Source organism: Pseudophryne corroboree, chromosome 11 (assembly GCF_028390025.1).
Source record: "Pseudophryne corroboree isolate aPseCor3 chromosome 11, aPseCor3.hap2, whole genome shotgun sequence".
In the NCBI taxonomy this organism is placed as follows: Eukaryota; Metazoa; Chordata; class Amphibia; order Anura; family Myobatrachidae; genus Pseudophryne; species Pseudophryne corroboree.
In genome coordinates, this window is record NC_086454.1 from 82,105,877 (window position 1) to 82,118,364 (window position 12,488).

Here is a 12,488-nt window from a genome sequence, read left to right on the forward strand (position 1 = left end):
AGAAGAAAACAATCAGAGAACTGCACAGATAGCCACAGTCACTTTAATCAGCTGTTTTCACCTGACCCTGACAAATCACAAATAATACAGCTTTCTCAAGCGCATACTGTATGTATTTTTGTACTCTGCCAACATCAGAACAGCCCTGTCCTCCTCCACTAATCGTTATAGAATCTATGGCTGCCAGAATAAGGGCTAAAGTAATTTGGAGATATCTAGGGTTCGTGTTGGGTCCACAGAGCTCTATATGCGGATAATGTCCTACTGCCCATCACAAACCTGCTCGCCTCACTTTCATTTACCGTGACTAAACTTGAATTGCATGGTCACGTCTCCAGATATAAAATAAACCTTGATAAGACAGAAGTCCTTGACTTCCACATTTCACAAGTACACAAAGCTTCATTGGAACGTCTCTTCCCATTCAGTTGGCATCTTCAGAAGATTGAGTTACTGGGTGTTTTCATAACCAAGCATTACCACCACTCAGGGACGTGCAGTCAGGGGAGGCAGGGGAGGCAGTGGCTCCCCTGTCATTACTGAGTCCCTGTCATTACTGAGTGAAACAATACAAGGAAGATACTTATGACACATATACTGTGTCATAAGTATCTTCGTTATATTTTTGTATTCATTTGTAGACATTTAAATAGTTTTGGAGGCACTGATAACAGTGCCTCCCGTTGTCAATGGGAATGGGGATAATGCGGGGGGCGGGGCCAAGCACTGGGCTCTAAAAGCCCATTGATAAAGGACATGAAAGCGGCACTAGAATAAGTGCCTCGTTGAGAGGGGCACATGTGATTGGACAGCGGATCCAGGGCTGGATCCACTGGTCCAATCACCCAGACGCTGCGGTATGAGCGCTCACCTCCCATCATGTAAGCTCCTGTCCCGTCGCTGTAAGCTCCTCGGTGATGTGATGCGGGCGCCTCCGCCCCCACTCCTGTGTCACACTCTCCCTGCGCCGGACCGAAGCCTATGTGACCGATGCCTGCGCCGGACCGATGCCTAAGTGATGCCTCCTGTGTCACACTCTCCCTGCGCCGGACCGAGGCCGTGATGTGATGCGGGCGCTTCCGCCACCCCCCCCGCCCCCTCCTGTGGCACGCTCTCCCTGCGCCGGACCGATGCCTAAGTGAAGGAGCAGCTGGAGGCCGTGATGTCCCCCCCTCCTGTGTCACACTCTCCCTGCGCCGGGCCGATGCTGGAGAAAAGGAACAGCTGGAGGCTGGCTGCACCTTCATCCGGGTCAGTGTCAGTCCTCCTCCACCCCCCCCCCCCCTCTGTATTTCTGTTGTTCTGTTTCTTTCTCTATTTTTCTGTTTCACTCTCTGTCGGTCTCTTAAGGTGGGTACACACTGGCCGATATATCGCGGGTCCGTCGGCCAGTGTGTACGGGCGATATGTCTGTGAACTCCGTCGTTCACAGACATATCGCGTCAGCCCTGCAGCACAGCCGACGGCCAATAAATCTACCGATATATTGGCGCGTCGCTGTGTGCCCGTACACATGCTGTGGCAGCCGGCGGTGATTGACAGCTGAACTGGGCGTAGGTTGTAGGTAAGTAATCTCTCTCTTTCTCTCTCTCATTTTTACAGGTACCCCTAATTGGATTCTACTGGACAAGTGGACGTGATTCTCGGCGTTGGATGTAGGTAAGTATGTGTGAGTGCGTAAGTGTGTTTTAATAAATTTTTACTTTCACGGTGTGTGTGTTGTGTTTTTATTTGGGTATTTTTGTTGTTGTAGAACTACAGGTACCAGCGGGCCCGTTATTTCCCCGCATGCTGGTACTTGTGGTTCTCCAAGTATCAGCAAGCGGGGGAGGCTTGCTGGGCCTTGTAGTTACACAACAAAAAACAATATATTTTTTTTAAACACTTATGGCTATCAGCCCGGCACCCATCGCCCAGGTCCTTGGGTGCCTGGAGGGGGGGACCCCTTGATTTAAGGGGTCCCTACTCCTCCAGGGAACCCCGGCCAGAGGTGACTAGTTGGGGGAGTAATGCCACGGCCGCAGGGACCAATATAAAAGTGTTCCCCGGCTGTGGCATTATCTCCCTGACTAGTGGAGCCCGGAGCTGGTTTTAAAAATACGGGGGACCCCTACATCTTTTGTCCCTCATATTTTTGGAACCAGGACCGGACTAAGAGCCTAGTGCTGGTTGTCTAAATACGGGGAACCCCTGTACAATTTTTTTACCAGTATTTAAACAACCAGGATCCACTCAAAGAGCTCGAGGCTAGTTATACTTAGATGGGGGACCCCACGCATTTCTTTTTTTAAATTTTAACACATTCACAGCCTTTCCACAGATTCGCATGCACAGATCTCACTGATCCATGCATGACTATCACAACACACCAGCAAAAAGCAGGTCTATTTGAAAGCTCAATTTTTTTTTACGAATTCCATGCTTTCCCGGCAGTGTTTGGCTATTGTCGGCAGTGATTGAGAATACAAATCCTTAGTAAATTACCGAGTTCTATTAAATAACAGCCGTGTTTGACCGATGGTCTATTGATTCGTATTTGTGTGGTCGGCAGTGTATCTCAATACGAATAGCCCCAACACTGCCGAGATTTGTGTTTAGTAAATTCCCGAGATCACACTTAGAAACAAAAAGCCAACTCGAATGAAATCGGGACCTTAGTAAATATACCCCAGTGAGTCCAGTCTGGCCAGAAGGGGAAAGGGGCCATGATCCCCCGCTTCTTCCCTCTTCTCTCACTCTCTCTCTCTCCTGACCCCGGATTCCTGTTCAGGCTGCTCTTGTCACCGCCGAGCCCCGCAGTTCTAGGCCCAGGCAGGTCCATGTAAGTAAATACCAATATAATTATCATTCACTGTCTGTTCCCATCACCTTTTACTTCTCTGTTTTACACTCTCACCCACTGCTACTGCTGTTACCCTTTTCCTGGCATCACCCTCTCCCTGTCACACACTACAGCCACCGTTTCTCCGGCGTCACCCACTGCTGCCACCCTCTCCCTGGCATCACCCTCCCCATCACCTTCTCCTTGGCATCACCCACTGCTGTCACCCTCTCCCTGGTGACCCTCTCCCTGGCATCACGCTCTTCCTGGCGTCACACTTTTCCTGTCACCATCTCCCTGGCGTCATCCACTCCCTGTCACCCACTGCTGTCACCCTCTCTCTGGTGTCACCCTCTCCCTGTCACCCGCTGCTGGTTATTTTGTTGTCCAGGTCTTCCATAAACTTAATAGCGCCACATCCACGGTGCTGTTAAGTTAATGGAAGCCCTGGATAACAAAATTGCATTCATGTCCTTTACTTCCACTCCCTTCCCAGTCCCAAACACTCATTTTTATTTCTTTTTCTATAAAAATGTACAATATATCACAAGTATAATGAGCAGGCAGGCAGCGGGCATTGGCGGCATCGGACTGAGATGCAAATTAGTGGCGGAGGGCTGGATCAGTTGATGGTGGGCGAGTTTGTAGGCCATTGGTGGTGGCAGTGGGCATCGGCTCAGGAGCAGTAGCGGGCAGTGGCTCGGCGGCGGTAGGGGTCATCGGCAGGATTCGGCGGACATTATGGCTGCAGTGCCTCACCAGCCACTGACCTTACCACACGCCACTGCCACCACCTCTTTCAGGCTTACTTTACTCTTCCAAATTAAGTCAGACCTGCTTTGTGGTCCCACCACTTTATATCCTGGATTAGCAGAATTAACACTACTATTAAAACGAACATTCTGCCTGGACTCCTATTCCTTTTCCAGACCCTTCCTATCCAGGATTCCTCCTACGTCTTCAAATGTCTTCAATTCTATACCTCATGATTTATCTGGGCAGGTAAGCAACCTTGAGAAAGCATCCGAGTCATCCTGACATCTACTCTGTGGGGTGGCCTGGTCATCGCTAATTTTAAATGCTGTTACCTCTATGTACAGCTTGCTCAGTGCATCCTTGCATCCAATGGAATAGCTTGGGTTTCTCCATAGTGTGGGTTAATTTTGAGGCAGAAGCTCTGTGGCTGCTTTCTCCCACGGACTCATCGCCCGAAAAAGGTTCACAATCACCTTATTGTTTCCCATTACCTATCGATATGGGACGCTGCTGTTCCAACATTCGGCCTCTCTCCACCTCCCACCCCAGTTACTCCGTTTAACTCTCTGGATTTTCCCCTTGGTCTGGTTATTTTAGCTTTCTCCCCCTGGCTAGAAGGTGGTTTTAGAATGCTAAGTGATTTGAGTAGTGACACCTCCTTTCCCCTATTTTCTGATATACAATCTAAATTTCGAATACCCTCTAAAATCTTTTTCCAATACCTGCAGCTCCGAAATTTTCATAGCAAAAGTTAAACTCCATCTTGCTCATTGCCCCCTGACTCCTGTTAAATTGCTATGTGTCCGTCAGTCTTCCACTGCTGGATTGATCTCGACATTACATTCTGAGCTTGTTGCACAAGTTGGCTTGGACGTGGGACCTAGGCGAGTATTTAGATACGGACGACTAGGCTGTGATTAGAGAGGGAGCTGCCTCTAACTTGATCTGTGTAAGAATAACGGAGAATGTATATAGAATCTTCTATAGAGGTACTTGGTCCCCTCTCGACTGAAAAATAAGATTCCGGGATTATCTGACAGATGTTGGAGAGGCTGCACCCTAGAAGGTACATTTCTCCACATCTGGTGGAGCAGCCCAAAACATGTTTCTGGGCCGAAATTAAGAATTTGATCTCTATGATTCTCCAAATCTCAGTCCCTCTGGAACCTAAAGTTTTTCTTTTACACCTGGCCATCCCTGCTGCCACCCACTATCAAAATAAATTAATCAGGCACAGTATCTCAGCAGCCACCTGTCAGTTGACTTGAAGCAAGTGCCCCCAACCACCATTCAGTCAATTATAAGTAGGGTCTGGCTGGTCCAACATTTACTTATACTCTTAAACATACAAACCTCCAGTCTGTTGGTAGGTTCCTCCACAGATGATCTAATGGTCCGCTACTGCACTCCTCTCTCCTACATGAGCTTGATATTCACAAACACTAAAGTGGCAAAAGTCACTGGATAGGTCCCTAGTATCATTTAGGGCCCCCTCTAGCCCAGCTAAGTGCAGCAACTTTACGTGGCATCGAATCCACAAGTGAACAGAAGACCTCTGCAGAGATGTTGACCCATGCCATCTGGATAACTTCTGACAGCTCCTGATATTTACAGGTGCAAGATATTGGGTGCGAATGGACCTCTTCACCACATCTCATAAATGCTTGATTGGGTTTATGTCGGGCAAATGTGGTGGCCACACCATTCGTTGTAACTCTCCAGAATGTTCCCCAAAACAATTATGGACAATGTAGGACCAATGATATCGTGCAATATCCTGTTGGAATATTCAATAATTGTGGGGATACATGAAGTCCATGAAGGGCTGCAGATGGACATCTAGCAAGGCAATGTAATGGTTACCGGTCAATGGCGTACTCAGACGGAACAGCAGACCCAACCCATGCTACATGAACACACCCCACACCATTATGGAACCACCACCAGCCTGCACGGTACATTGTTGACTACTGGGGCCTATGGCATCATGGGGTCTGCGCCACACCCAAACCATACCATCAGCCCAAAACAACTGGAATCATGACTCATCAAGCCACATGTTGCCAGTACTCCAGGGTCGAGAATAGGTGAGGCACTAGACAGGGGCGTTACTACAGAGGAAGGGGCCCGTGTGCACCTCCGGGTGGGCCCCCTCCTCTGCACGGCGCTGTAGACTCCGGCATTGTGCCGGAGTCTACTGCGCATGCGCAGGTCTCCATAAACATGGCGTCCGCCATGATCTGGAGACCAATTTGGCTACCGCGCATGCGCGGCGGCCATTTTGGCTGCGATTTCCGGCACGATCACAGCTTCCGGCGCTGGACTACGGAAAGGTAAGTATTAAAATGGGTGAAATAGGTGCAGTGTGGGCCCCTCCTGGACCAGGGGCCCGTGTGCACCGCACCCATTACAGAAACTCCAATGGCACTATGGTAGGTCTGCTCCCAAAACCCATGGAAGCTAAGGAACGCTGTACTGTCCTGCTGTAAATGTGTCTGGTACTTCCTGCATTGAATGTGGATGTGATTTGAGCCAGTGTCGCTTGTCTGTTACTATGGACAATTCTGGACAGATATCACTGGTCACGATCATTAAGCACCTGTGGTCGACCACTGCACTGTCGACGGTAGGTGTTAATGCCTTCCATGAGGTTTTCCCTGTACACATGTGACACCACAGATCAAGGAATGCTGAATCTCCGCACAACCTCAGAAATGTAACCATCCGTCGGTCACCAACTGTCATGCCCCGTTCAAACTCCAATAATTCACGTCACCTTGTCATGAGCAGCATAGCTGGAGTTCAAACTGACTAGTGAAATGTCAGATTACAACTGATGCAGGTCTGGGCATCTCCAAGACATCACAGTATGGTGGCGCCACCTACCATTACCTGCTATCCCATTTTGGCACTTCAGTGTAGATCCATCAAACGCAGATAGAAGTGAGAAGATCAGGACTGGACAGGTTGGAACTGGTTTGATTTATGAAAGGCAAACTGATTTATACATCTTATTATATTTTACTGAATTCCATTCATAACGAAATCTTACATTTTAGTGAAAATAGTTTTTAACTTTTACAGAGCCCTTGGTGCATTTTTCAGTCGACTCTTAATTATGTCAAATATTGGATAAAGTTAAGAGATAGTTCTGTGTCATATATTATATATGCAAAGTTCAATAACTGTATTTTGGTTTTCGTTATGATGAATTTACAATTTTTCTTTCCTTCCCCTATAAAAATATTAATTAATCTTAAAAAGATTAAAGGACACAGCAATGATCCTTATCTCATAAATCTATTGCAGAAGACAGTTCAATGACATTAATGTTTATTACCTGTTTCTTTAAAACAGCCAGCGCATCTTTGTGTCTCTTCTCTAAGATTTCTTCCTGACTGGATAAGGATTCCTAATAAAGGACAATAAAACCATCACATTAAAAGGTATTTGTAAAGTGAAAAGTCAGACATGATGCAACAAACTGTCTCTTAGTGAATTGCTGATTCATACCCTCTAACACTGCAGAGCCAGAAATCGGTACAAAAAAGGAAAGGGGGGCGTGGCCACGGGTAAAGGGGGCTTGGGCCAGCGGTGCTGCCATTTAACTCTACGGGACTACTGGAGACGCTGAACCCGGTACAAGGCCCCTTTTGGCCGGTACAGACCATAAATAAACGGTACTGTTCCGGCCAAAAAGATTCAGTTGGAGGGTAAGCTGATTCAATGGCAAATACTTTACAGCAGAGCTGTGGAACCTACGGGTCAGGGCTACATATATCTGTTTCTCACATAAGATGGTTGCAATACACTCTATTGGGAAATGCTTCCTCTGGGCTCTCCTAACATTGGCATACTTTCACTGGAGGCCCCGCTAAAAGAAAGTTGGGATCAAAAGTTTTATAGTATTAAGTGAGCAATATAAAATGTAGTTTTAGATAAGAACGAGACAGTGTTTAATCCTTATTAATTTACAGATAATTATGTAGTACACACACAGTCTGCAGAGAATCGTTCAATCTTTCATATCAGTCTGTGCCAGAGTGAAGCTTACACTCCATGGGCCTGATTCAGAGATTTACGTAAATGTCTGATGTTTTTTGAGTTGTGCATGCGCAGAAGCATTACTAATGCATGTACAGATCTGCTCCTGTGACGTTGCTCGCAGTGCCCTAAAAAATGGAGCATGGTTGACATGCTGCTGCCGTTTGGGGACGTGATTTTGCTGGATTACTCAGATCTCCGTTGTTCACGCAGTTGATCAGACGCTGCATCCTCAGCTGCAACAGTGGATAAGAGAAGCCATGGGCGGGAGTTTTGTTTACTTACGATGCCTCCTGCAGCTCTTGCATAATTTTGCACAAAGACGCATCGGCTGTGCCATTAGAGCCTGTGTGTGAATCAGCCCCCTTATTCCCTATCACACTGACACACATACATATACACTAGTGTTTATGTTTGTCAGAAACCAATTAAGCTACAAGTATGTTTTTGGATTTAGGAGGAAAATCTGAGTAACCAGGAGAAATCCCCAGAAACAATGGGAGAACATACAAACTAGACACTGATAAGGCCCTGGCTGGAACCTATGAATCCAGTGCTGAAAAGCAGTAACTGCATTTATATAAAGTTTGTCCAGAAAAATATAAACTTATATTGGACTTCTAAAGCTTTCAGTGCACAGGCTGAACAGATAATATCCTATGAGGATCAATTAGCATGGCTTGCCAATTGCTGTACACTAGAGAAGATCACTGTCAATGTCCAACCCAAATTTCCACCAACCTTGATCAACATCTAATTTAAGGCCTAATTCAGACCTGATCGCAAGAGCAACGTTTTTCTCTAATGGGCAAAACCATGTGCACTGCAGGTGGGGCGGATGTAACATGTGCAGAGAGAGTTAGATTTGAGTGTGGGGTGTTCAAACTGAAATCTAGATTGAAGTGTAAAAATTAAGCAGCCAGTATTTACCCTGCACAGAAACAAAATAACCCACCCAAATCTAACTCTCTCTGCACATGTTATATCTGCCTCCCTCCATACAGTGCACATGGTTTTGCCCATTAGAGAAAGATTTCGCTTTTGCGACTAATAATAATAATAATAATAATAAGTATAATAATATATTATAGTATAATAAGTAGATTAGCAGAACAACAAACACAATAGGATTTTGGTTACCTACCGGTAAATCCTTTTCTCGTAGTCAGTAGAGGATGCTGCGGTCCACATTAGTACCATGGGGTATAGACGGGTCCACCAGGAGCCATTGGCACTTTAAGAGTTTGAGAGTGTGGGCTGTCTCCTCCCTCTATGCCCCTCCTAAAAGACTCAGTCTAGAAACTGTGCCCGAGGAGACGGACATCTTTGAGAGAAGGATTTAACACAGATAGTGGCGAGATTCATACCAGCTCACACATACAAGGCACATCAAGCTAACTAGCTTGAAAAATCAGCAACTGCTGAAACATTACTTACCAAGTAACAATCCAGTACATAACTAAACAAAGTCGTACTGAACCAGATAACGGTTGCAGGAAAACGAAGCGCTGGGCGGGCGCCCAGCATCCTCTACGGACTGCGAGAAAAGGATTTACCGGTAGGTAACCAAAATCCTATTTTCTCTTACGACCTAGAGGATGCTAAGGTCCACATTAGTACCATGGGATGTACCAAAGCTTCCAGAACGGGAGGAAGAGCGCGGAGGCTCCTGCAGAACTGATTGACCAAACTTCAGATCATCAGAGGCCAAAGTATCGAACTTGTAGAACTTAGCAAACGTGTACAACCCAGACCAAGTTGCCACTTGGCAAAGTTGTAACGCCGAGACACCCTGGGCAGCCTCCCAGGAAGACCCCACCTTACGAGTAGAGTGGGCCTTAACAGATTTTGGACATGGCAATCCTGCCATAGAATACGCATGCTGGATAGTGAATCTAATCCAGTGAGATATAGTCTGCTTGAAGCAGGACACCCAATTTTCTTGGGATCATACAGGACAAACAGAGAGTCCGATTTCTTGTGACGAGCAGTCCTCTTCACATAGATTTTCAAAGCCTGCACAACATCCAAGGACTTTGCTGAAATTGAGGAGTCAGTAGCCACTGGCACCACAGTAGGCTCGTTGATATGAAATGCTGACACAACCTTCGGAAGAAACTGCTGACATGTTCTGAGCTCAGCTCTATCTTCGTGGAAGATCAAGTAAGGGCTTTTACAGGACAAAGCCCCCAATTCTGACACACGTCTAGCAGAAGCTAAGGCCAACAATGTGATAGCCTTCTGTGTAAGAAATTTGACCTCAGCCTCCTGTAGAGGCTCAAACCAGTCTGACTGGAGAAACTGCAACACCACGTTAAGGACCCAAGGCGCCGTAGGCGGTACAAAGGGAGGTTGGATGTGCAGAACTCCCTTCAAAAACGTCTGAACCTCAGAGAGGGCAGCCAATTGTTTCTGGAAGAAAATGGACAGGGCCGAAATCTGTACCTTCACAGATCCTAACCGCAGGCCTATATCCACACCTGCTTGCAGGAAGAGGAGAAAACGTCCCAGTTGAAACTCCACCACAGGAAATTTCTTGGATTCACACCAAGAGACATATTTCTTCCAAATACGATGGTAATGTTTAGACATTAACCCTTTCCTAGCCTGTATCAGGGTAGGAATGACCTTCTTCGGAATGCCCTTCCGAGCAAGTATCAGGCGCTCAACTTCCATGCCTTCGAACGTAGCCGCGGTAAGTCTTGATAGGCGAACGGCCCCTGCTGTAGCAGGTCCTCCAGAAGAGGACGAGGCATTGGCTCTTCCTGCAAGAGATTCAGAAGGTCCGCGTACCAAGCCCGCCTTGGCCAGTCTTAGAGCAATGAGGATCACTTGAACTCTTGTCCTCCTTACGAGCTTTAGAACTCTTGGAATGAGTGGAAGTGGTGGAAACACGTACACCGACTGGAACACCCACGGAGACACCTGGAACAATAGCGTTGAAGCTTTTTGTTGAGACGAGAGGCCATCATGTCTATTTGTGGTAACCCCCAAAGGTCTGTTATTTCCTTGAACACCTCCGGATGGAGGCCCCACTCCCCTGGATGGAGATAGTGTCTGCTGAGGAAGTCCGCTTCCCAGTTGTCTACTCCCGGAATGAAGATTGCCGACAGCGCCAACGCATGTCTTTCCGCCCAGAGGATGATTCTTGTTACCTCCGACATTGCAGCTCTGCTCTTCGTTCCGCCCTGTCGGTTTATGTAAGCCACCGTCGTTACATTGTCCGACTGTACTTGAATGGCAAGATGGGCCGCCTGAAGAAGGCCTGTTGTAGACGGCTCTTAGTTCCAGGAGGTTGATCGGCAGGCCGGCCTCCAGACTTGACCACCTTCCTTGGAAGGTTTCCCCCTGAGTGACTGCGCCCCAGCCCCGGAGGCTCGCATCCGTGGTTAGAAGGACCCAGTTCTGAATCCCGAACCTGCGGCCCTCTAGAAGGTGAGGCAATTGGAGCCACCAGAGAAGTGAAATCCTGGCCTTTGGCGACAGACGAATTCTGTAGTGCATGTGGAGATGAGATCCTGACCACTTGTCCAGGAGATCCAGTTGGAAGGCCCGAGCATGGAACCTCCCATACTGGAGAGCCTCGTAAGAGGCCACCGTCTTTCCCAAAAGGCGAATGCATTGATGAACCGACACCCGGGCTGGCTTCAGGACATCCCGGACCATTGTTTGTATCACCAACGCCTTTTCCTGTGGGAGAAACACCCTCTGCACTTCTGTGTCGAGGATCATCCCCAGAAAGGACAACCTCTGGGTTGGTTCCAAATGTGATTTTGGAAGGTTCAGAATCCAACCGTGGAGTCTGAGTAGTTGGGTTGTGAGAACAATGGACTGCAACAGCTTCTCCTTGGACGATGCCTTTATTAGCAGATCGTCCAGATATGGAATGATGTTCACCCCTTGTGTGCGGAGAACCATCATCTCTGCCATCACCTTGGTGAACACCCTTGGTGCTGTTGAGAGGCCGAATGGCAGCGCCTGGAACTGATAGTGACAGTCCAGTAATGCGAAAATGGAGATAAGCCTGATGCGGCAGCCAAATTGGAATGTGGAGGTAAGCATCCTTGATATCCAGGGACACCAGGAATTCCCCCTCTTCCAAACCTTATATCACCGCCCGACTCCATTTTGAACTTGAACTCCTTTAGATAGGGGTTCAGTGATTTTAGGTTCAGAAAGGGCCTGACCGAACCATCCGGTTTCGGTACCATGAAAAGGTTCGAATAGTAACCTGTGGTTTGCAGATGAGGAGGAACTGGTACAATGACCTGTGCCTCCACCAACTTCTGGACAGCCTCTTGTAGGACAGTTCTGTCTGACAGTAAAACTGGCAAGCCTGATTTGAAAAATCGGTGAGGAGGGAGATTTTGAAATTCCAGCCTGCAACCCTGGGACACAATATCTATCACCCAGGGATCCAGGCCGGACGATACCCAGACGTGACTGAACTGTCTGAGTCTTGCTCCCACTGGCCCCACCTCCAGGCCGCACGGTCCACTGTCATGCGGAGTACTTTGGCATACCTGAAACAGGCTTTTGTTCCTGGGAACCTGTGGCAGCAGGTTTCCTGGATTTAACTCGACCTCCCCTAAAGAAGGTATTGGACGGATTGGCCTTTCTAGGCTTGTTAGGCCAAAAGGACTGTGATGCTGATGAAGAAAAGGATTTCTTCGGAGCAGGTGCAGCTGAGGGAAGAAACGGAGACTTACCCGCTGTAGCCGTGGATATCCACGCATCCAAAGCTTCCCCAAAGAGAGCTTGACCTGTGTAGGATAGGGACTCCATGCTTTTCCTGGATTCCACGTCGTCCGACCACTGGCGCAGCCCCCCGACGAGCTGAAACAGACATGGAAGAGATTCCCGCAGC

General features: G+C 47.7%; 1 protein-coding gene across 3 annotated transcripts in view; it reads right to left on the reverse strand.

Moving 5' to 3' along the window:
• CCDC73 (coiled-coil domain containing 73) overlaps positions 1-12,488 on the reverse strand; it is a 410,197-nt gene that overhangs the window by 276,231 nt on the left and 121,478 nt on the right. For all 3 annotated transcript variants that reach the window (XM_063944472.1, XM_063944471.1, XM_063944473.1), the window contains one exon: positions 6,918-6,989. In XM_063944472.1, coding sequence (XP_063800542.1) covers positions 6,918-6,989 — 72 coding nt within the window. The remainder of the gene's footprint in view (positions 1-6,917; positions 6,990-12,488) is intronic.